Here is a 25996-nt window from a genome sequence, read left to right as displayed (position 1 = left end):
CGATATGTGCACCTCCATGTTTGAAGCAGCATTATTCACAATAACCAATATACGGAAACAACCTAAGTATCTGCCAATGGACAAAGGGTTAAAGAAAATGTGATTACATATACACACACATACACAGAACTATTATTCTACCATTAAAAAACAAAACAAGGAAATACTGCCATTCAGTATGAATGGCCCTTGACGGCATTATGCTAAGTGAGATGAGTCAGGAAAAGACAGACACTCAGTGACCTCACTTATCTGTGAAATCTTAAAACAACAAGAACAACAACAAAACTAATGCATAGATAAAGGGATCGGTTTTGTGGCTGGGAGGAGAGGAAAACTGGAGGAAGGAGGTCCAAAGGCACAAACTTCTAGATACAAGATAATTAAACAGTATGGATATAACGTACAGCACGATGACTATAGTTTACACTGCTATATGATGTATATGAAAACTATTAAGGAGTAGGTAAATCCTAAGAGTTCTCATCACAAGGAAAAATTTTAGAAGAGTGTGGTTGTGTGTCTCAGAAACTGCTGCAATGTTTAGGTCAATATGCCTAAGTACTTACATTTCTGTAACAACCCAAATAAAGCATAATTTAATCTCTATCAAATATTTCATCACCATTTACTATGATAAAAATTACAACAAATTTCAGGATACACTGAAAGCTCCTAAGTTCATCAAGAGAAAGTGGTTCATTAAGATGTACTCTGGAATCATCGGGCTTCCCTGGTGGCTCAGAGGTTAAAGCGTCTGCCTGCAATGCAGAAGACCTGGGTTCAATCCCTGGGTCGGGAAGATTCCCCTGGAGAAGGAAATGGCAACCCACTCCAGTATTCTTGCCTGGAGAATCTCATGGACGGAGGAACCTGATGGGCTATAGTCCACGGGGTCGCAAAGAGTCGGACATGACTGAGCGACTTCACTTTCACTTTCTGGAATCATACCCAAGTTCAGTTCAGTTCAGTTCAGTTGCTCAGTCGTGTCCGACTCTTTGCGACCCCATGAATCGCAGCATGCCAGGCCTCCCTGTCCATCACCAACTCCTGGAGTTCACTCAGACTCACGTCCATCGAGACAGTGATGTCGGCCACCCAGCCATCTCATCCTCTGTCGTCCCCTTCTTCCTCCTGCCCCCAATCCCTCCCAGCATCAGAGTCTTTTCCAATGAGTCAACACTTCACATGAGGTGGCCAAAGTACTGGAGTTTCAGCTTTAGCATCATTCCTTCCAAAGAAATCCCAGGGCTGATCTCCTTCAGAATGGACTGGTTGGATCTCCTTGCAGTTCAGGGGATTCTCAAGTCTTCTCCAACACCACAGTCCAAATGCATCAATTCTTCGGCACTCAGCCTTCTTCACAGTCCAACTCTCACATCCATACATGACCACAGGAAAAACCATAGCCTTGACTAGATGGACCTTAGTCGGCAAAGTAATGTCTCTGCTTTTGAATATGCTATCTAGGTTGGTCATAACTTTCCTTCCAAGGAGTAAGCGGCTTTTAATTTCATGGCTGCAGTCACCATCTACAGTGATTTTGGAGCCCCAAAAAATAAAGTCTGACACTGTTTCCCCATCTATTTCCCATGAAGTGATGGGACCGGATGCCATGATCTTCGTTTTCTGAATGTTGAGCTTTAAGCCCAATTTTTCACTCTCCTCTTTCACTTTCATCAAGAGGCTTTTTAGTTCCTCTTCACTTTCTGCCATAAGGGTGGTGTCATCTGCATATCTGAGGTTATTGATATTTCTCCCGGCAATCTTGATTCCAGCTTGTGTTTCTTCCAGTCCAGCATTTCTCATGATGTACTCTGCATATAAGTTAAATAAGCAGTGTGACAATATACAGCCTTGACATATTCCTTTTCCTATTTGGAACCAGTCTGTTGTTCCATGTCCAGTTCTAACTGTTGCTTCCTGACCTGCATACAGATTTCTCAAGAGGCAGGTCAGGTGGTCTGGTATTCCCATCTCTTTCAGAATTTTCCACAGTTTACTGTGATCCACACAAAGGCTTTGGCATAGTCAATAAAGCAGAAATAGATGTTTTTCTGGAACTCTCTTGCTTTTTCCATGATCCAGCGGATGTTGGCAATTTGATCTCTGGTTCCTCTGCCTTTTCTAAAACCAGCTTGAACATCAGGGAGTTCATGGTTCACGTATTGCTGAAGTCTGGCTTGGAGAATTTTGAGCATTACTTTACTAGCGTGTGAGATGAGTGCAATCGTGTGGTAGTTTGAGCATTCTTTTGCATTGCCTTTCTTTGGAAGTGGAATGAAAACTGACCTTTTCCAGTCCTGTGGCCACTGCTGAGTTTTCCAAACTTGCTGGCATACTGAGTGCAGCACTTTCACAGCATCATCTTTCAGGATTTGAAACAGCTCAACTGGAATTCCATCACGTCCACTAGCTTTGTTTGTAGTGATGCTTTCTAAGGCCCACTTGACTTCACATTCTAAGATGTCTGGCTCTAGATTAGTGATCACATCATAGTGATTATCTGGGTCATGAAGATCTTTTTTGCACAGTTCTTCTGTGTATTCTTGCCACCTCTTCTTAATATCTTCTGCTTCTGTTAGGTCCAGACCATTTCTGTCCTTTATCGAGCCCATCTTTGCATGAAATGTTCCCTTGGTATCTCTAATTTTCTTGAAGAGATCTCTAGTCTTTCCCATTCTGTTGTTTTCCTCTATTTCTTTGCATTGATCACTGAAGAAGGCTTTCTTCATACCCAAGCCAGCTTCTAAATCTAAACCTTAACTGGTGTATTAACACCAGTTCTGGGACTTTTCTCCATCTCGCCTATGTTCAAGCCACTGATTGAGAGAAATACTAAGAAGACAATCCTTAGTGAATTTAGAGAAGCTAATTTTCAGGGCTGAAATTAATTGAATTCAGTTAATTAATTAACTGAAATTAATTTTCCCTGGCATTTCAGTGGTTAGGACTCAGGGCTTTCATTGAACCCAGGGCCTGGTTCAATCCCTGTCTAGGAACAAGGATCTCATAAGTCAGATGGCATGGCCAAAAGAAAAAAAAGTTAATTTTCTATTGAGAAAAACACTAATGAAAACTACTTTGACATGTGCATTGCCCCAAAATAAAATGTTGGTACTTTTCTGATAAACTCATTACAAAGGATGACAAGCAAGGATAATAACAACAGGGAAATACAGGAAGGTTTTGGAAACAAAACCAGGACAGGAGAGTACCCAAAGGTAGGAACAAGGTTGGCTTACCCCAAGAAATGACTGTAAAGATGAAAATCCAAGATGAAGAGAACAGGGCTTCCCTGGCAGTTCAGTGATAAAAGAATCCACCTGCCAATGCCAGGTTCGATCCCTGATCTGGGAGGATCCCACATGACAGGGAGCAACTAAGCCTGTGTGCCGCAACTACTGAGCCTGTGCTCTAGAGCCCAGGGAGCCGAAGCTACTGAAGCCCTCTCACTCCAGAGTCCGTTCTCCACAAGAGAAGCCATGTACCAAAATGAAGAGTAAGCCCCCATTGCCACAACTAGAGAAAAGACGCCACCACAGCAACGAAGACCTAGCACAGCCAAAAGCAAAAAAATTATTTTTAAAAAAAGGTTTAAAGTACATTTGAAAAAAAAGATGGAGAGAACAAAGCCAAGTGAGACAAGAGGGGGAAGATGTCTGAATCTAAAGGAATAGTACAAAGGCTGATGATTGTGCAGTGTATGTCAGGTCCAGAGGATGTTCAAGTTCACGTGAATAGACAAAAAACAAATGCAATTTGTGTTTTCAAACTGCAGACCTTTCTCCAACATAAAATTTAAAAATCTTAGCATTTTTCAAAGGAAAAAAAAAGTCAAAGTACACTCTATTTGTTTCAAGTTTTATATATTATTTCAGTTAATACTATTTATTACATAATAATTTCAGTTTTTATAGACACTGCATACAGTGTCTATGTGTTGTTAAAAACAAGACAACAGGCCCCAAGTGGAGTTGCTTATACTAAGCTGCAGGTCATCAAGTCAAGGCTTCCTTAATTATAGTTTCGTCTCTCCCAGAAATGGAATTTTAAGCCAGTCAATCGGCAATCACCTGATCAGCACCAGTTACATAATGTGCTTGATAGGCCCCTACAATCCTCTTAAAGAAAATAAACCTTATCATAACCTGCTAGCTGTTTTGCCAAAATTAACTTGTTTCTGCTCCCTTCTGCCTATGCAAGTCTTTCATTTTGTACAGATGGAGGTCTTTTCTATCTCCTGCCCAGTTTTTGAATTGTTGAATAAAGCCAGTAAGCTCTTTAAAATTTACTCAGTTGAATTTTGTTTCTGAACAGTGCACAGACATACCCACAGGAGTGCACTAAGTCAAATGAAAATGTGTATCTTACTGTGAAAAGTGGAAGTGTTAGTTGCTCAGTTGTGTCCAACTCTTGGCAACCCATGGACTGTAGCCCACCAGGCTCCTCTGTCCATGGGATTTCCCAAGCAAGAATACTGGAGTGGGCTGCCATTTCCTTCTCCAACCTTACTTTGAGTCATAGTCAAAAAGTGTAAGAAACACTGGCAATGAGTACTAGCAGAGAAAGGAAAGACAGAGACAGGCAGAGCCAACAATCTATGAGGGGTCGGCTCATACTCCAATCCTATAGCCAGTGAAAAACCCCCGAAGGGCTAATGACATTTATATTTTTACATATAAATATATTTACATATTAAGAAAGACAGCTGGCTGAAGCAGATAATGGATTAGAGAGTGCTAAAGCAAAAGACAGCAAAAACATTAGGAGGCTGACAGTAGTTCAGGGAAGAAAGGATTATAGCCTGGACTAGGGAGTGTCAGACTTTATTTTTGGGGGCTCCAAAATCACTGCAGATGGTGACTGCAGCCATGAAATTAAAAGCCGCTTACTCCTTGGAGGAAAAGTTATGACCAATCTAGATAGCATATTCAAAAGCAGAGACATTACTTTGCCAACAAAGGTCCGTCTAGTCAAGGCTATGGTTTTTCCAGTAGTCATGTATGGATGTGAGAGCTGGACTGTGAAGAAAGCTGAGTGCCAAAGAATTGATGCTTTTGAACTGTGGTGTTGGAGAAGACTCTTGAGAGTCCCTTGGACTGAAAGGAGATCCAATCAGTCCATTCTAAAGGAGATCAGTCCTGGGTGTTCTTTGGAAGGAATGATGCTAAAGCTGAAACTCCAGTACTTTGGCCACTTCATGCGAAGAGTTGACTCATTGGAAAAGACTCTGATGCTGGGAGGGATTGGGGGCAGGAGGAGAAGGGAACGACAGAGAATGAGATGGCTGGATGGCATCACCGACTCGATGGATGTGAGTTTGAATGAACTCTGGGAGATGGTGATGGACAGGGAGGCCTGGCGTGCTGCGATTCATGGGGTCACAAGAGTTGGACACAACTGAGTGACTGAACTGAACTGAACTGAGGGAGCTGGCGGTGGGATGGAGAGGTGTCTGAGGTGAAGAATACATATGATGCGATACCAACAGGACTTGGTAACTGAGTGAATGCAACGAGAGAGGGGCAAGAGGCAAGGCTGATTCCCAAGGCTTAGGCTGCTGGGCAGATGGCTGGGGCCATTTTACAGAGAGAACACCAAAGAAAAGTTTAAAGAGAAGAATTCACGGTAGACACTGAAACATGGGCCCTTACAGGAAATCCTCAGTCAGAATTCCCATTCAGTGATAATCAGTGGTCTGACTAGCGGTGGCCCACTTTAGTCAGACCATGACTTCCCCAGCTCATCAGCTCATCAGCCCACCATTCTGCATTATTTATCTGTAACCTGCCAGGCCCCTTTAAGCACCGATGCTAGCATTGCCTGGTCTTATCCACCACAGGCAGATGTCAACCACACCACAGGCCCCCAGCTTCCCACCACAAGAAGACCTTCCTAGATCAGTGTGGCAAAGTTGAGGCTGCTAGGTAAACTGGCTGCAGTTGCACCAAAATTGTTGGTAAACATCTTTCTCAAATCATTTACATCTTATTAAATGTAACTAAGAAATAACTGGAAGTGGCTGGCAAAATGATTAAGAAAAAGACACTAAGATGTTCTAATCAAGTTAAATGAAAGTAACACTAAAATCAAAATGAACTATAGGGAAGTTCCGGATAACATATGAGGTGCTTCTTTACATGTGTCCTCCTGACACTGACACTAACTTTAAGACCAGAAAAAGCAACCTAAAGTCTAAATTAATTATAAAGTTAGTATTAGGGACTTCCCTGGTGGTCCAGTGGATACGAATCTACCTGCCAACACAGGAACATGGGTTCAATCTCTGTTCCTGGAAGATGCCACATGCCGTGGAGCAACTAGGTCCGTGTGCCGTAACTATGGAGCCCACGTGCTGCCACTGCTGAAGCCTGCACACCTAGAGCCTGTGCTCAGCGGCGAGAGAAGCCACTGCGTGAGAAGCCCGCTGCACGGCAATGACGAGCAGCCCCCTCTTGCAGCAACTAGAGAGAGCCCACGTAACAGAAACAAAGATCAGCCAAAAAGCAAATTAAATAAAGAAAAATAATAATAAAGTTAGTATTAGCATTCTTGTTCCAGTAAATATTTTGGTATATGGTAATAAAAAGACATGAGTTTCAACTAACAAAGATTTTAAAATTTATTCTATGCCCACCTTCCCATGACTAATTTAACATAATTTTCTCATCTTTTTAATTCCAGTCTAGAAGTTTTATTAAGTACAATTAAACTTTATCTCACCCTTAAATATATTTATGAAATGGATTTAAAAATTCATATAAGTGGAAAAAAGGTTGGCAAGATGCTGCTAATTAAAGTTTACAGTATTCACACAAATATGAGGTTGGAGTCAAAATATTACCAAATTAGTAAAGAAACCAAGAGTTGAAGTGCAGTGAATCACAGTAAACAAAATAATTCCATCACTGTGAGTAACAGCCTTCAGCACAAGGGCATCTCTGTTATTCCTTCACTGCCAACAGTCACCCTATTAGTTTTTTTTGTTTTATGAAGTATAGTTGATTTACAATGCTATGTTAATTTCTGCTGAACAGCAAAGTGACTCAGTCATACATATATATACTTTTCCTCATATTCTTTCCCAGTATGGTTTATCACAAGACATTTTTGACCTCTTTTCCTCCCTCATCACCCTTGCCCTCTCCTACTTTTCAGGTCCTCTGGTCATGTCATCCCCTTTGCTAATCACAGCCACCTGTCCCCATTCCTTTATTTGCAAGTAATTCTTTCTCTGACAACATCCATTGTTTCCCTTTATTACTACTGTCATTTTGACAAAATAGTAATTTTCTTTCCTACGCTGACTTTCTCTTCTGATTTCACTGATTAAGTTATGAGTATCATTTTACACTATGCTAGTCTCTGTAACAGAAAATAAATGCTGGTCTCTGCCGCTGGTTCCTGGTAGAGTTCCTAAAACCCTTGTAATTTCCTAGTGAGAAGAGCAATAGGAGCATCTCATATTCTAATAAGGTGACCTGAGGTGGGCTGCTCACCAGGAAGACCAAGCCATGATTAGGAGTTTGGAATGTTTGGCTCTAATCCCAACTCCTGTCATCCAAGGAGGGGACAGCAGCTGGAAATGGAGTTAATAATTGATCATGGCTACATGAGGAGGCCTTCCAAATCCCAATAGTGGCGGGGAAGGGGTCAGGGAAGGGGTCAGAGAACGTTCAGGTGGGCAAGTACATCTATACCAGAATGACATGCTCCCACCTCAAAGGACAAGTGCCTATGTTTAGGAACCTCCCAGACTTGTCATCTCTCTTCATTTGGCTGTTCATCTGCATCCTTTATCAGTAAGTATAACCAAGTATTTCCCTGAGTTCTGTGAGCTGCTCAAGCAAATTAACCCCCAAGGGAGGGGTAGTCATTGGGACCACTTGGTCAGAAGCACAGGTGATACCTGGGTTTTAGACTGGGTGGAGAGGTTGGAGGCCATCTTGCGGGATTGAGCCCTTAACCTGTGGGATCTGATGCTATCTCTAGGGGATCGTGTCAGGATTGAGTTAAATCGCAATTAATTGTAGTCAGTCAGTGTCACAGAAGTTACTTGGTGTGGGGGGGGGAGGGGAACCTCCACACATTTGGTGACCAGAGCGTCACTAATGAAATTTCTGAGTGTTGCGTTTTGACCTCTTTTATCTTGCAAACTGGTTTTAATTAAAAAGTTTTGCATAGGGATGCATATGTCACATTATAACAAAACTGGCTATATGGAAAAGTGTAACAATATATTGGTGGGATAAAAATGTACTAACTGTACACTTAATTTAAAAAAATAGTACCAATTTTATAATAGTAAAAATAGTACCAACTGTCAGTTGCTATAAGTTAACCTCTACTGTTTGATATTATATTTTAAATATTAAAAGTTATTTTTTATTATTTTAAAATATTTATAACGTATAAATTATATTTAGCTAACACCTACTGTATTTTAAAGTTCTAGGAAATTATTATGCATAAACTTAAAGGTTTGAGTACCTTTCTGGTATTCCCCCCACCCCAACTCTGGTGTTTTGTTTTTCTATTAGTAAATTCCTGAAACTATTTTTCACTAGGCTCTGCTTTTTTTTTAATAATAAAAGTAATAATGTAAAAATGTCAACTTCCAATCTAACTCTAGAAGAAAAACCTGTTAATTTTTTTTAATCCCTCTAGACTTTTGCCCTCTTGTCTGCATTTGAATGGCAAATAATTATACTTTGACAAGTTATTTTTCCAGGAAGGCTTTACTGATAAGGTGTACAAGAAAATTTCTCTGCATCCTCACCAACACTGTTTGCTTTTTATTATGATGATCAGTTAGTGTATTTTGGTGATTGAAAGAACAGAAATGTAGAGATAATATGAATATTGACTCAAGAATGTGAAAACTTTTATCATTGAAGATAAGACTAAAGATAGTCAAGGTAGTGATCTAAGTAGCAATGGGAAGACAAGAAAGAAGACATTTAAATTATACTCTAATAAAAGATAAGATGAGAAAATTGCTATAGGAATTGATGTGTGAGAGGAAGGAAAAAATAATCTTAAGGGGTTACGACTGCAAAGGAAAACTCAGTTTCCCCCGTTTTCCTTCCCATCTGTGAGTCTTCCTCCTCTGTCTCCTTTACACACACTGGTTCATTTCTGGTCACCAACTGCGTGGAGGTTCCCGCCATACCAAGCAATTTTCTCTGACACTAACTGGGTAAGTCAACTATACGTCCATAAAGAAATAAAGAAAAAAGTTTATTAAAAAATTTTTTCTTAATGATAGGAACAACTGAACAGTTTTGATAGGAACTATATAAACACTACAATAAATAATGCATTTACCTCACAAAAGACAAAGTCTGCTTCTTGAGATGGACTTCCAAAAGGCTGCAGCTCGTGAGTTATGGTGAAATGGTGAGTCATCTAAACTGGAGCACAAAGTTGTAACACCAGACACGAGTAAGTGTGGCTCACGACACACAGGTGAACTGAGATCACAGATGTCTGAGGGGTGGGAGTGTGTGTGAGTGTACGTTTTGTATATTCCTACACTGCTCAGTTCAGCTGGGTGCCAATCTTTTGCATTCACCTAGTGTTTCCCATAGACAAAAATGTATATAAGCAATGTAAAATTCACATGATGCTCAATTATTCCCTAATACATGAACTACATTAGAACAAGTCTTCACTGTCAAAGCACGTGTTAAACAGAACTAACCTTCTATAATTTTGTTTAAAGAATGAAACAACATATACCAAAATATTAATAATGATTACCTCTGGATGGTAGAATAATTACTACAGAGTTTACCTTGCTTTAAAAACTGATAAAAACCAAATTTAAAGAAAATATCTCCGAAACACAAAAACCAGCCAGATCTTTTTTTTTGTTCTTTTATATGGAACGCTTCACGAATTTGCGTGTCATCCTTGCGCAGGGGCCATGCTAATCTTCTCTGTATCGTTCCAATTTTAGTATATGTGCTGCCGAAGCGAGCACCCAGCCAGATCTTAAACTATACTTTTATATAAACCTAAGGTTTAAAAAGTGCTATATTAGTAAACCAGATTCCTTTTCAGAAATGCCAACTAAATTGCTTTCATATTCTTATCTCCCATTTAGAAGGAAGCTAAGCAATCAGGTTAAAAGGAGGGATTGTTATTAAACTAACTTACTGTGCCTCCTGAAAAATCTGTATGCAGGTCAAGAAACACAGTTAGAACTGGACATGGAACAACAGATTGGTTCCAAATTGGGAAAGGATTATGTCAAGGCTGTATATCGTCACCCTGATTATTTAACTTACATGCAGAGTACATCATGAGGAATGCTGGGCTGGATGAAGCACAAGCTGGAATCAAGATTGTTGGGAGAAATATCAATAACCTCAGATACACAGATGACACCACCTTCGTGCCAGAAGGTGAAGAGGAACTAAAGAGCCTCTTGATGAAGGTTAAAGAGGAGAGTGAAAAAGCTGGCTTAAAACTCAACATTCAGAAAACTAAGATCATGGAATTTGGTCCCATCACTTCATCGCAAATAGATGGAGAAAAAATGGAAACAGTGAGACTTTATTTTGTTGGGCTCCAAAATCACTGCAGATGGTGACTGCAGCCATGAAATTAAAGATGCTTGCTTGCCGGGAGCCAGCATGGGCCATCCCACCCAGGACAAGGTCATGTGGAAGAGAACTGTTAAGCAAGGCTTCCAGACTCAAGGGGCTCCCTAGACCAGCTCGAGCATCTACCCCAAAACCAGAATCTGTCTGTCTTACTATTTTGTGCCTTTCACCAACTCTCCTGACATACAGGGGGCTCATCTTAGGGCTCTAGCTAATAAGTCTCCTGGACATGAGAGGAAAATTTCAATTCAAACCCCCTCTGTTAGCATTCTGGCTTGCTTGGCAGGTTTATCCAGACTCTTGCAGCTACGCATATGATTGTTCACAGCCTCCCAACTGTGAGAGGCACGGGAAGCCTATAACATAGAGCCTTTCAAAGAGTTAAAAGTTATTAGAGTAGTGCTGGTGTAGGATTTCATTATTGGGCCAATGCTTGTTGCTAAGTTCCCATATCTCTTATCCACTGTGCACCTAGGAGTGCATTAGTTAACATAGTTGGAATGTAAGAAAAACAAGCAGTAGCCTTGAATTTAACCACATCAGACCTTTGAGCTAATTGGTTCTTTCTTTCTTGTAACTCACTGCACCTTTGCTCTGCAAGAAATGTAACTGTTTAGCATTTTCTGAGGCTGACATAGATTAGAAATATAAAGAAAAAATACTTTGAGGGAAAATAAGTTTTCTGGTTGATAAAGCAGCCTTTATCAAGAGGGTCATAAAATGTTCACAGGCCTTCAAGGCCAGAAGATAATGTACACAGCATCATTTGTGGGAAAGGTTTGCAGAAAAAATCCTGGTTTCGATAAGGGCAAAACTGCTGGAATGTTTGGGCTGACTCTGTATGACCTTGCATCTTTCATTTCCCTCTATGTACAAGCTAAGGTATAAAAGTCCCTTCTGAAAATAAAGTAATTGGGCTCGCTCGAAGAAGCTTGGTCACCCTGTGTCTTTTTTCTTTCTTTCTCTCTCTTACTCTCTTTTTCAGGCTGATCCCTTGGAGCACAGAGGCTCCCTGCATTCACTTATCTGCCCGGGTTTCTAAGACCTGAACAGGAAGATGTTCTGCGTCTTCACTCCCTCGGGAGACTGGGAGGGCACCTGTGGCCTCCGTGAACAGGGCAAGCTCCTTGTCTCGGGGCTTTATTGGCTTTCTATGTAAACCAAGGAATATCAGCCTTTCTCTCCTCTATTCCTCTCTCATTCATTCATTCATTTGCCAACGCCGTTTCTCCTTCGGGTTCCCCTGGATCCTGCGGGGGCTGGACCCTAGCACTTGCTCCTTGGAAGAAAAGCTATGACCAACCTAGACAGCATAGTAAAAAGCAGAGACATTACTTTGCCAACAAAGGTCCATCTAGTCAAAGCTATGGTTTGTCCAGTAGTCATGTATGGATGTGACAGTTGGTCTATAAAGAAAGCTGAGCACCAAAGAATTGATGCTTTTGAACTGTGGTGCTGAAGAAGACTCTTGAGAGTCCCATGGACAGCAAAGAGATCAGTCATGAATATTCACTGGAAGGACTGATGCTGAAGCTGAAATTCTAATACTCTGGCCACCTGATGTGAAGAACTGATGCTGGGAAAGATTGCAGGTGGGAGAAGGGGATGACAGAGGATGAGATGGTTGGGTGGCGTCACTGACTCAATGGACATGATTTTGAGTAAACTCTGGGAGTTGGTGATGGACAGGGAGGCCTGGCGTGCTGCAGTCCATGGGGTGGCCAAGAGTCAGACACAAATGAACAACTGAATTGAACTATGTCATTTAGGGTTAAAAAGCAATGGAGATAAGCAGAAGGTGCTATGGAAACCAGAATAATGAGGGCAGAGGAGGCTTCATAGAAAGAGTGAGGTTTGAGCTCAATCTTAAATATTAGTGGAGTCCATCACATAGACCAGGTAGTAAAGTGCAATAAAGACAAAGTAAAAACGTGCAGAAAAGCATGTGTCACCAGAGCAGTCTGGAGAAACAATCTAGTGAGCAGAGCGGTGCTGCGAGGGAGAATGAGGGAGCCTGACCGAGCAGCAGCAGCCCGGCCAGGCGCAGGAACGGGGCTGCTTCTGGAAGGCTACAGGAAGCAAAGCAACGTGTTCAGAACCAAAAGGGAAGAAATGACATGATCAGACATGCTAAAAAAAGATTACTACGGGTTCACTGAGGAGGAGGTACAGACCAGGGGAAGGAAAATAGCACATGTAAGGTTTTTAATTTGGACGTGGACAGGGGGAAGGGTTAAGAACCTCAGTATGACACTGTTACAATAAAGTTCATCAATAAAGTAATCTTGATGCTTACAGTTATTTTAAGCACTGTCAGAAAATTTGCTCCAAATGCAGAATACCATTGTTTTAGGTTGTGCCTCAGCTTTTTAAAAAAATTGTATTCAAGTTTAGTTGATTTACAGTATTGCGCTAATTTCTGTTGTACAACCAAATGGCTCAGTTATACATATTTTTTCACATTCCTCTGCATTATGGTTTACCACAAGATACTGAATATACTTCCCTGTACTGTACAGTAGGATCTTGTTTTTTATCTATTCCACATATACTTTGCATTTGCTATCCCCAAATGCCCGATCCTTCCCTCCCCCTCCCCTCTCCTGGCAACCACAGGTCTGCCGTCTATGAGTCTGTTTCTGTTTCACAGCTATGATCATTTGTGTCGTACTTTACATTCCATATATAAATGATATCATAAGGTATTTGTCTTCCTCTTTTGACTTTATTTAGTATGATAATCTCTGGATCCATCCATGTTGTAAATGTGTGCCTCAACTTTTTAATTTTAAAAGATACGAGGAATAACAGAGGCCAAGTATACTTTTAAAATAGCCTTTTCTTTTTCAAAGAGGAGAAAGATAATTTAGAGTAGAGCTTTCATCACTCAATGCAAATCTACTTTCTAAACTGTTGCTGCCCTCTGCTGTCTCTGAGTTTATTTTCGTTCTTCCCAGGAATAACATTAAACCTAAAGTTAGTCAAAACTAAAATATCACACGATGGCAGAACTTACTCAATTTCTAGTAATATACAAATATATCTTTTTAAAACTTTTAATGAGTTTACTTTTAAAGACAGCATATTTGATTTTTCCTCATAAATTAGCCTGTTTTGGCTTTCTCCATGAAATCAGTAGGCTAACAAGCTATACTGAACTCTGCAAAATGCCATTCTACTGTGTTTTTTAAGAAACTCATGAGAGGCACATAAAAAGATGCTCAACACTGCTAATCATCAGAAAAATGCAAATCAAAACCACAATGAGACATCACCTCACACCTGTCAGAATGGCTATCATCAAAAAGACCACAAATAAATTGTTGGCGAGGCTGCAGAGAAAAGGGAACCCTTGTATTGTGGGAATGTAAACGGGTGTAGCCACTGTGAAAAACAGTATGATCAGAGAACTGAGAACCCACATGCCACCGAGCATCAAAAGACCCTCATGACACAGCAAAGATCCCGTAGGCTGCAACCAAGACCTGATGCAGCCAAATAAGCATATTTAACAACAAAAGAAAGAAAGAAGCTAGAGAAAGCCAACTACTGTATGTTATCACTCATATGCAGAATCTAAAAAACAGAACAAATATACCGAAACAGAAGCAGACTCAGATACAGAGAACACTGTTCCCCATATGCTCTTGTTCAGTCGCTCAACCGGCAGGGAGAAAGAGTGAGGAAAGGCAACTGAAGGACAGGGATTAAGAGGCACAGACTACAATGGGTAAAACAAGCAAGCTACACGGATAATTTGCACAGCACAGGAATATAGCCAATATTTTATAATAATTTAAATGGAGCATAACCTATAAAAATATTGAATCACTATGTTGTACATCTGAAACTAACACAATATTGTAAACCAAGTATACTTCAATTAAAATAAACTCCAGACAGGTCAGTTAGTCTCTCAGTGCCTAGGATACACCTCAATTCTCCAACATTCCACATTATAGAAAGAGAAAAGTGTAGCTCTTAGCATCACAAAACTTGGAACCGTCTTCCTCCTCTAATACTTTCTATGCTGGGTGATTTCAAATATTTTAACTGGACATCAGTTAACAAACTGACAATACGAAGCATTAAATTTTCATAATGTTATGATCTCATAACTGACTTGTTGAAAACGCTCAAGCACACTTTATTGTTGCTGCTCAGTCACATTAAGCCACACATATGCAGGAAGGTTGTTAAAGAGTGCCACTTTCAAGTCAAATTTCTAACTTCTGTGCACATACCAAGGAATGAGGAAAGAGTCCCCAAATAATGTGCGAATCAGTATTTCTTACATTTTGGGGGGGGGGGGGAGGTTACATACGCTTTTGAATATCTGATGAAAATTACAGATCGTCCCTCCCGCTCAAAATACATATACACAAAATTTTGCATGAAATATCAAGATACTGTCAAGAATGCATTCAAGAATCCCAGCTTTAAAGTTTCAGGTGCGGAGTGAAAAGAGGGTCAAAAATAGAACTGGGTTGGCGGCTGGCTACACTTAAGGGGAAGGCAAGGAATACTGAATCATTATCTTTAAGAAATATCTGCACTCCCACGTGCACTGCAGCATTATTTACAAGAGCCAAGACATGGAAACAACCTGAGTGTCCACCGAGGAAGGAACGGATAAAGAAAATGTGTCACACACACACAATGGAGTATCATCCAACCGTAAAGAAAGACATCCTGCCATCTGCAACAACATGGATGGAACTGGAGAGCATATGTCAAGGGAAAAGGGACAGGAAAGTTAAATGCTGTATGATCTCACCTACATGTGAAATCTAATGAGACCAAACTCATAAAAACAGAACAGAGTTCACGGTTGCCAGAGACAGCTGGGGGAGGAAACGGGTGAAGGTAGTCAAAAGGTACAAATTTCAAGTTGTAAGATTTAAAAGTCCTGGCAATGTAATGTACAGCATGGTGATTGTAGTTAAAAAAAACAAAGCAAAACTGTATTGTATATTTGAAAGTGGCTAAGAGATTACATCTTAAAAGTTCTCATCACAAGAAAAAAATTAACTACGTGAGATGAGGTGACATGTTAACTAAACGTATTGTGGTGATTTACACAGTATATATACATATCAAATCATTGTGTTGTAGACCTAAACTTATACAACGGTATGTGTCAATTACATCTAAATAAAACTGGGAGGAAAAAAAGACTATCACACACACCAGTGAAACCTGGTTAGGTAAGACTAGACCTTGTTCACTGAATTTAGCAACAAGAAAGTTTCAACAAATGCCATTTCAGTACTGTGGGTAGGGCTGAAGCCAGTGCAATCAATGGAAGAAGAAAATGTAGGCTTTCAGAAACCTCACTGGGTACAGGTATAAGAAGGGGACGCAGGGACAAGGAAACCTTTTTTACCTTATGAAGGAAGAGATGAGAAGAGGAATGTTTAAAACAGCTGATATTAAGTGGTAAGAGTGAATTGTTTAGACAGCCTATCTCCATGACCACACCTCGATTACACCCCTAACACTAGTCAATCCCCTGGCACTTCCAGCTGATCCTGCAGAAATGAAGCCAGAGGAGACGCAATCAGGAAATCAAAACAGTAGAAGATATTCATTTATAGGGTGAGGAAATAGAGGCACAAGAAAAAACAGAAAAGACCAATCTCCTCTAATTTCACTTTGGTGGCACTAAATACAAGAGCATTTAAGTCTCACTGGTCTAATGAGAAGCCCTGACTAGAACAGGATTACTTTATATACAATGGTACTCTGAAAAGACAAGCAGTTAGCTATTCTTTAACATTCTGCTAGATAAATAAGAGGAAAGGTTATCACAAAATTTAAGTTAAATCTATACTTATTTCGTACCAGTCATCACTGTTCTATCTCCAAAAAAGTTCATCAAGTTTTCACATAATATTGAAGTTTTGTTTTTAATAGTTCTAAGAGATACTGATTTTTAACTCTGAAATTTAAAATGCTTTATATATTAGACATATACCTTTGTACTTCCTATTCACTGTAGAAACTTATGTTCACTTTAAAAACTATGCTCATACGAGCAATCTGATTTTATCCACTAATATTATATTGATTAACTATTATATGACTCTGCTTACTTTATTCTAGTAGCTTCCCTCTGACTTTAACTGTTACCACCAAGACTTTCTGTCTTAACTTTCTTTCACAGGTGTACTGGAAAGGTTAATTCCAACAGATCTGGAATTAGCCTGCGGTGTTTTCTTAAAGTTCCTACATGGCAGCCCCCTGGTCAAGGCATGAAACATACGAATTGTGTTATTTTGTAATCACTAGTCCAAGGAGATTCAAGGTAGTTCATTCAGCTTAGTAGCATTATGATTGATGATTTGTATCCGGTCTCAGTGAGGCCCCAAGAGGGCTCTGCTATGGAAGCTAGTTACAGAACAGGAAACCGTCCACAAGACCAGCAAAATATTAAAAAGTCCAACAAAACTGTTTAAAGCTCCCTGGTTCCAGGATGTTCTCCTTACATTAGTGGTCCTTGATCTGAGAAGGTGCACCTCATCAAGGACCTTTCCACAGGTACCAGAACCTAAGCTCCCTGGCCCCACTGCTCCGACAGCTTTTGGCTCTGACACATTATCCTTACTCTAGTGTGGCTGCCAGACTGCATCCTTGCCCTGTAAGAAGCCAAACATTCATAAGCACTGTCATTTCGGGTCTTGTTCATCTTCTTCATCAATCAAATCTTGTTTAGCCTCCCCTGTTAGTGCAAGAGACCTATTAATAAACCTCATAATCCTAATATTCATTTCTAAAAAACAAGAATTCTAAACTGTCTCACAACTTCTGGCTTCTGCAATGTAGCCAGAGGGTAATACAAACCTGTTATTAGAAAAACTCAAAGACGAGTTACCAGAACCAACTTTAAAAAGGACAGCACATTTGCTAAGTATATCTGGAGTGAAGGAAAACAAAAACAAAATAATTTTTTACCTTCATATTTTTCCAAAGCCTGAATAACATTAGGGAGTTGATTTATACCCTGATAGAGTCGGTAACAATCTTGTAAATTTGCCGCTTGTCTTTGAAATTTCTTGGCAAGTCGGTTAAGATCTGGAAATCGACGAAGTAAATCTTCTTGTAAACTCTGCCTCAATTCTGCATCTTCTACAAAAGCTTCTACCAAATTTAATCTAAAATAAATATTAGAATTAATCTTTTAATATTTTGGTTTAGTTGTATATTACTTAATCTTTAATAATTTATTTAATTCTAATAAATTACATTTGAATTAATCTTTAATATTTTAATCTTCAGAATTAATCTTTAATATGAAATTAAAATTTGTCAACTAGGTGCATGTCTCAACTCAAAAACTCTATGTAAGAAGTCTGAATTTATTCTGAAATGTTAGCTTTTTGTAGACAATGGAAAAGTTCCATAACACTGTGATGTAAGCAGTTTCTAATCAGTTAATATCCAAATCTCATTATTGGGACTCCATTGATATTGATACATTACTGCACATGTAAACAATGATCTTTAATGAAACAAAATTACAATTCAAGAATGCTGCCAAACCCAGTATTTATCAGAAAATCTTATAAATTCAAAACGCACTCTAAAATTACCACATGACAGTACAAAGCCAAAATTTTCTAATTAAAAACTGAACTAAGTTTTCTGCTTCCCAAAATCAATAAATTAAATCTTAGTTCACAGAACTATAAAACATGCAGCTTATATTGCTTTTATAATTAATTGGAGTTAGTGGTTTTCCATTTTTTCCCTGTAAGCCACAACAAGAAATATACTTTTACATCATGACCCAGAACACCCATGCACAGATGCTGTAGTGGGCAAAATACGCTACCTCAAAACATGCCATGCTAGTGTCTGTAAGGACTACTTTGGTCCTTAAGGACTATTTTAAGTTAAGAACAACTGAGAAGAAGCAAAAACAAAGAAAGCTCTTTGCCTGTCCTTATATGCCCAAAAGCAGGACATGAATTTACACAGGTACCCCTCCCCCACACTTTTTCTTTGCCAGGAAGGACAATTAAACTCAAATTTAGACCCTAATCACCCTGAAGATGGCACCAGAGGAACCATGTAACCCTACCAACTATCTTTTATTGACCACTAGCTTCCCATACATTTCCCTTCCCAGTTTGTAGCCCTAGAAACTCAAAGTCCTTCCCCTTTGTCTTGTCACTTTGAAAATTTGTTTCTTTGCTAAAATGCTATGTAAGCCCAAGTTCTAGCTAACCCTAGAGTTACTCATCACTGAGTGCTCCCACGTGTAAGCATAAACTTCTGTTTGTTTTCTTATTAATCTGTCTTTTGTCAGTCTAATTCATAGGGTCACAGCCAAAGAATTAGAAGAGTAGGAAATTAGCAAAGAGAATAATTATTTAGGAAGAATTAGGAAAAAGGAATTTTCCTCCCTGACAATATATAATTAAAATAGGTTTCACAAGACAAAACCTACTCTTACTAGATGTGGTGCACGCTTTTATTTTAACTTTTCAAAAATGCTGGTTATCACCTGCTACACTAATTTCACAACCTACCAGTGGGTCACAACATGCAGTTTGAAAAACTATATTGTAGATAGTACTGAAGTATTAATAACAGCTGAAAGGTAAGCTTCAAAAGATAGGCCGTGGGCACAGCCAATGATCCTAGGGTTAGAACACTATCAGATGAACAACCATTTTCCTTTAATCCTCAAATTACACAGAAACAGTGAAAGGAACCAAATGAGTTCTCTAAATTTCTTTTCTCTGATCTGTCCATCAACACTTACAATTCCTGCATCATCATCATGTTCATCTAGCATGTCACATAAAGGGAAAACTACACTGGTCCTGGAGTAGCCGTATAATGACAACAGATGTTAAAGCAACGCTTCACAACCTCGCTGATGTTGGCATTTAAGCTGGATAACCCCTCTGTTGTGAGCTATTGTTATTCTGTGCAGTTTAAGAGCATCCCTGAATTTTACCCACTACCCTCTTCCCAGACTAGCAATTCAAAAACGTCTCCAGACACTGCTAAAAATGTCCCAGAGGAGGCAGGGTGGGGGAGGGGGATAGCCCCTAGCTAAGAGTCACAGGATTAAAAGATCTTTAAGTTAAAAAAAAAAAAAAAAAGCTTTTAAAAGATGAAAATAAAGAGAAAAACAACAAACTCTATAGAATGTCAAGATAGTGGAGAGGGAGTTGGTAGTAGATATATTCGTTGTAGCAAATGCCAAATTAGTGGGAACATGACTGCTACCAAACTTGAATTGTGAACCAGTCATAGCCTATATGTACAAACAGAATAATTCAGGCACTTACTGCTCCAGAAAAGATTTCTCTGGCTTGTTTGTACTCTAGATTTTAACAAATAAACAGAACTGAGTAAGGGATGCAACCAGATCACACAGTCCAATAAGGCAAACTTGGGCCTTCCTAGCTAGTTCTCTGGCTCTAGCTGGGCTTCTCCGAGTTTGGCCCAAGATCACACACATCAAAATCACTTGGAGGTGGGCCCAAAGCGGGACGCACCTGTGACTCGGCGATAAATGAGTTTCTCAGGTGATTCTTCTGCAGGCAACTGTTTGAAAAAAAAGTCTTGAGTCCTAAAAGTCACAAGAAATTTCTGAGTTCTCATGATAAAGCAGGAAGAGAAGTTCCAGGGGGTCAGGAAAAGGATGAAAGTAACCTGATGCTGGATGGCCTATCTCATGTCTCTTTTTCTCTTTTCTTTCTAAAACTTGTGTATCCTTAGGCTACTCTCCGTAAACGGTAAGAACACTCTTGGAGAAGATATTTCCTTTTTTTTTTTAAATTTTTTTTGCCACACCACACAGCATGTGGGATCTTACTTCCCCAACCAGGGATCCCCAATCTACACCCCTTGAAGTGGAAGCATGGAGTTTTTAACCCCTAGATTACCAGGAAAGTCCTATACAGAGAAGATATTTCTGATCAAGACTCTCCCTACGATTCTTTCCTGTTCCATTAAATATCTTATCACTGTTTCCTCTAAACCTGATCACAGAATCTTCAGTAACCAACACTGCTCAATAGCGTAAAACCCCATAGAATAGAGAGCCCAGAAATAAACCCACACACGTGCAGTCAATTAATCTTCAACAAAGGAAGCAAGAATATACAATGGGAAAAAGAAAGTCTCCTAAGCAAGTGGTGCTGGGCAAGTTGGACAGCTGCATGTAAATCAATGAAATTAGAATACACTGTCACACCATACAGAAAAATAAACTCAAAATAGCTTAAAGACTAAAATATATTACATGAACCATTGAACTCCTACAGGAGACTGTAAGCAATAACATTCTCTGGCATAAATCCTACCAATGTTTTCTTAGGTCAGTCTCCCAAGGCAGCAAAAATAAAAATTAACAAATAGGACCTAATCAATCTTACAAACTTTTGCATGGCAAAGGAAACCATAAACAAAATGAAAAAATAAACACAGACTGGGTGAAAACTTTGCAAACAATGTGACCAACAAGTGCTTAATTTTCCAAATTTACAAACAGCTCATATACAACTAAATAACAAAAACCCAAACAACTCAATTGAAAAATGAGAAGACCTAAGTAGACATTTCTCCAAAGAAGACACATAGGTAGATGGCCAACAGGGACATGAAAAGATGCTCAACATCACCAATTATCATAGAAATGCAAATCAAAACTAGTGAGGTACTACCTCACACACTGGTCAGAATGTCCATCACTAAAAGGTCTACAAACAAATGCTGGAGAGAAAAGGGAACCCTTCTATACCGTTGGTGGGGATACAAGTTGGTGCAGCCACTTGGAAAACAGTATGGAGGTTCCCCAGAAAACAAAAAATAGAATTACCATATGATTCAGCAATCCCATTCCTGGGCATATACCCAGACAGAACTAAATAATTCAAAAAGACCCAGGCACCCTTATGTTCACAGCCGCACTATTCTCAATAGCCAAGACATGGAAGCAACCTAAAGACGAATGCATAAAGATGTGGCGTGTACATACGTGTGTACACACACACATACACACACTGGAATACTACTCAGGCATTACACGCACACACACACACACACACACAATGGAATACTTCTCAGGCATTACACACACACACACACACACACACACAATGGAATACTTCTCAGGCATTTTACACACACACACACACACACACACACACAATGGAATACTACTCAGGCATTAAAAAAGAACAAAATAATGCCATTTGCAGCAACACGGATACAACTAGAAATTAACATACTAAGTCAGTCAGAAAGAGAAAGACAAATACCATATGATATCACTTATATGTAGAGTCTAAAATATAACACAAACAAACCTATCTACCAAACACTAACAGACTCGGGGACATAGAGAACTGACTTGTGGTGGCCAAGGGGAAGAGGTGTTAGCAGATGTAAGCTGTTACATATAAAACAAGGTCCTATTGTATAGCAAAGGGAACTGTATTCACTGATAATAAACCATAATGGAAAAGAATATGAAGAAATATAAAACTGAAGCACCCTGTTGTACAGTAGAAATGAACACATTATAAATCAACTGTACTACAATAAAACAAACAAACAAAAAAAGGAGCATAAAGTTCCAGTAGGAGTATTAAGAAGTAAAACAGCAAGAGAATGAAAAAGCTTCTAAAAACACATAGGACAAGGCAAGATACACAGTCCCCTCAGTCTTTGGTCTGGGTATCATTAAAAGTCTAATAAACTGCTAGTTTCACAAGTCTATTCAATAAGCCATTTCAGAAATAATTATAGTATTAGTTTATGTTCTGGCTAACAGAGGTTTTTCTTTTTAAAAAAGACTGCTCTACTGTTTCCATGACAATGCCATTTTCAAATCACAATTTCAGAAGTAACAAAGTTACTGTTGGCAAAACAAGGTATACCTATCAATCCTACTCAAAATTACTCAGCTGTCACAATTTGATACATTAATTTTCAAGCTGACTAGAATATAAGATCATTTTGGGGGTCAGTTCCTCTCTAAAATTTCAAAAGAATTATAAAATTAGTCGTGAAATTTTTGATATTTTAAATTCACCATTCTTTCCATTCTTTAAAACCACTATTTCTGACCTCACTGTATGAATAATTGGCTGGAATTTCACAACAGTATATTTACATGGCTGAGAATAAATTTGGTACCTAAAGAACTACAAGATTTTGTTCTTCACATGGTTTAATACAGACAGCACCACTCATCTGACACATTAAATAGATAACCTGCAAGGTAGGGTTGAGAAAATTAAAAAAGAAAAAAAAATGGCCAAACATATAAGAGAGGAATATGCTTTCAAAGAACACTGAATCTAGTGAAGGAGGACATGTCTGTTCTTACAGTCAGTGCTGAATAACAAACGAGATATAAAATGCAACAAAATGTGATACAAGAAAGCAGGGAACTCCCTTTGGAGCTTGGGAACCACATTTTGATCTCCACTATCTCCCGGAGTTTGCTCAAATTAACGTCCATTGAGGTAGTGAAGCTGTCTTATCTCATCCTCTGCTGCCCCCTTCTCCTTTTGCCTTAAATCTTTCCCAGCATCAGGGTCTTTTCCAATATTCTGAACACTCAGGATTTAAAGAGATAGGATTTTGAGGAAAATACTTGGGAAGGAATGGCGGAGCAGCAACAGCAGAGACTTGACGGGAGAAGAATACAGGACTCAACAGAAGAAAACTGAAGGAGAGAATAGGGAAAGAAGAAAACTGTAACCAGAAGCAAAATGAAAATGTTGCCTTTGGAAAAGACAGAGTACAATTTCCTCTTGTGAGACAGAACCAGGGAATAGAAAACTGAACACTGAAAATATAGGCACATTTTGAGACTGCAACAATCAGGGAGGAGACCATCTGTTTAAGTACAGGAGAAGCTGAATGAAAAATACAAAATGCTGCACTGGTCACTGTAATAAGTCATGTAACAAAAGTAACACCAGGAAGCAGTGAAAGCTAGATAGCTTGAAAAGTACAGCAGATTCAATTTGCATTGTGTGACCTCTCCAGCAGCTTTTAATAAAGAAAGAGGGGCCAGTTTGACAAAGGGCTAATGGGGCAAGAAATTGTTGCCTTCATGGTACAGGCTGGATAGGAAGGCAAATAAAGTTCAAAGGGACTAGCAGATCAGTCCAGAAACCAGAATAAGGGGTTTCACTAAACTTGATCTGGAAACAGAGAAAACAGTGGTGGGAAGGCAGTGGAGTCACAGCCCTCCTGTTTGTCCTCTGAGGCCAGAGCAAAGCTCTGCTGTTTCAAAGAAACTGCACTCACTGTATGACCTCCAGACGTCTGTTTCCGCACAACACTCACTACCAACTAAAGACATCCTTGCACAGAAGGATACTTAACACAACCTGGAGAGAAATGTAGGTCTAAGTCTGAATACAGCCCCGGAAGTACCCTGCCTCAAGCAAGAAGCATGATACACTATCACATGAGCACCACCACCATTTCTACATTTATAGGAACTACTTTTATTTGGAGACATATTTCAAATAAAACTGGCATTAAATGTCATATAAAAATAATTTTAAACTAGAAGGCAATAAGAATACCAAATTCAACATGTGCAAATGGTATCATCAGCAACTTCAAGAGTGAACTATGCCCTATGCTAACATATATTCAATATTCTTTAAGGAAGTCTAACAACAACAACAAAAAAGGAGAATTCATTAAGGCTTCACATAAATCTATGGAAAGGCAAAAAGCAAAAAAAGTCCTAAAAAATTAAAACTAATGGTAACAGCCCTAGTGCCATGTGCAAATCTGAGGATTCTTAATAGTAATACAGACAGAATTCTTGTTATAATTCCTAATTTGACTGTTAGGAAGAAATACCCAGAAACTCACTTCTTGAAGGCAGTAACATAGCAAGTCTCACTGGAGATTAAAGTACTTAAGCCATTAGCTAGCTATAAAGTATTGCCAGTGCAAACAGGTTTTAATGAATGGAAAAATGAGCATTACCACACATAAAGCTATTCCACAGGTATAACTTAAAAGCCAAAATAGTACATTTCATTTCTGATGTTAAAATTCAACTTTGATCAAATTAAACACAATTGGTAGAAACATGAAATACAGTACAGCGATGCAAGGCTTGGGCTCTGGAGTCAGGCCAGACAGGAACCAGTCTCCACCACCTCTCAGCTAATGAACGTGAGATACTTAGCAAAGTGCCAGGCAACCAGTCTTCTCTTCCTCCTAAGAGCCTGACAATGACTTGAAAGCAATCCTATTTTCATTGTTATTTCTGAACCTATCACTGGGATGGCTGGATGGCATCACGGACTCAATGGACCTGAGTCTGACTGAACTCCGGGAGATGGTGATGGACAGGGAGGCCTGGCGTGCTGTGATTCATGGGGTCGCAGAGTCGGACACGACTGAGCAACTGAACTGAACTGATAGCTCTGGAATAGATGTATCCATCAAACTCAAAAATCTAGTCACAACTGTTCCTCTGTCTGCTCTAGTAAAAACAGAAAAGAGAGAAATCTTTGCTTCCCTTAACAGAGTTCCCTGCAGAACCACACACATTAACTCCTCACGTAAGTTTCAGAAGGGTGGAGTGGAGATTTCCACCACCTCTCTGCTAGAAAATCACTGCAAAACAGTGACAGTAAGAACAAAAGCTTGATTCGATACGCAGTTCTGAAGAATAATCCATCTAAATCTTAAATGCTCACAGAGGGAGACAATGAGAACCCCAGCAAGGCATAAACCAGAAGCATGATGTATCACAGCAGGCGGAACTGAGAAAGGGTATTTTAAAAAAGAAGACTGGCCCAAGAGAAGTCTCCCTTAAGGAGTATAACTTTGTCTTCCCACTCTGGAATTTCAGCACTGGGCCTTGAAAACCACAGACCTTCCTAATTGCTGGTTAAAAAAAAAAAAATTCTCCCCAAGATAGAAAGGAGAAAATATTTCCTCATCCTACAGGTGCAGAAAAACAGATCATGATCTGACTCAGAAAGCCATTCTCGCAAATCGTATTCCTAATTAGTCAGTCTTGCAAGGGTATCAGATTTTGGAAATTATTGCTATGTCCTATGAAAATAACCTTTAATTACAGCCAAAAAATTAATTTTGGTATCTTGCCTTCTAAATAACTTGTTACTCTGGTAACAGTAAGTGATGTCTCAGGTTTTTGAAGGGTCCAAATACAAGCACACTCTAGCTGTTAAACCAGAAAAGGACCACTGACATGTGCTCTGTCCCTACAAGCCCAAAGTTAAAAATGCAACCAGTGACCTAGAGCATGGGAATTCAACTACCTGTCCTTTCAGAAACAACAGAGATGAGGGAGAATGGATATACACTTCTACTTGTGCAGGCACAGACTTTCCATGGAAGGACACTCG

At 39.4% G+C, this 25996-nt stretch overlaps 1 protein-coding gene across 1 annotated transcript in view; it reads right to left on the bottom strand.

The window, feature by feature from the left end:
* MSH2 (mutS homolog 2) overlaps nt 1–25996 on the bottom strand; it is an 85136-nt gene that overhangs the window by 42471 nt on the left and 16669 nt on the right. Inside the window, exon 7 of the mRNA XM_005686575.3 lies at nt 17568–17767. Within this exon, the coding sequence (XP_005686632.2) occupies nt 17568–17767 (200 nt within the window). The remainder of the gene's footprint in view (nt 1–17567; nt 17768–25996) is intronic.

This window comes from Capra hircus, chromosome 11, assembly GCF_001704415.2.
Source record: "Capra hircus breed San Clemente chromosome 11, ASM170441v1, whole genome shotgun sequence".
NCBI classification, from domain to species: domain Eukaryota; kingdom Metazoa; phylum Chordata; class Mammalia; order Artiodactyla; family Bovidae; genus Capra; species Capra hircus.
Note: the sequence above shows the minus strand (reverse complement) of the source record. Positions and strands in the feature narration are given on the sequence as shown.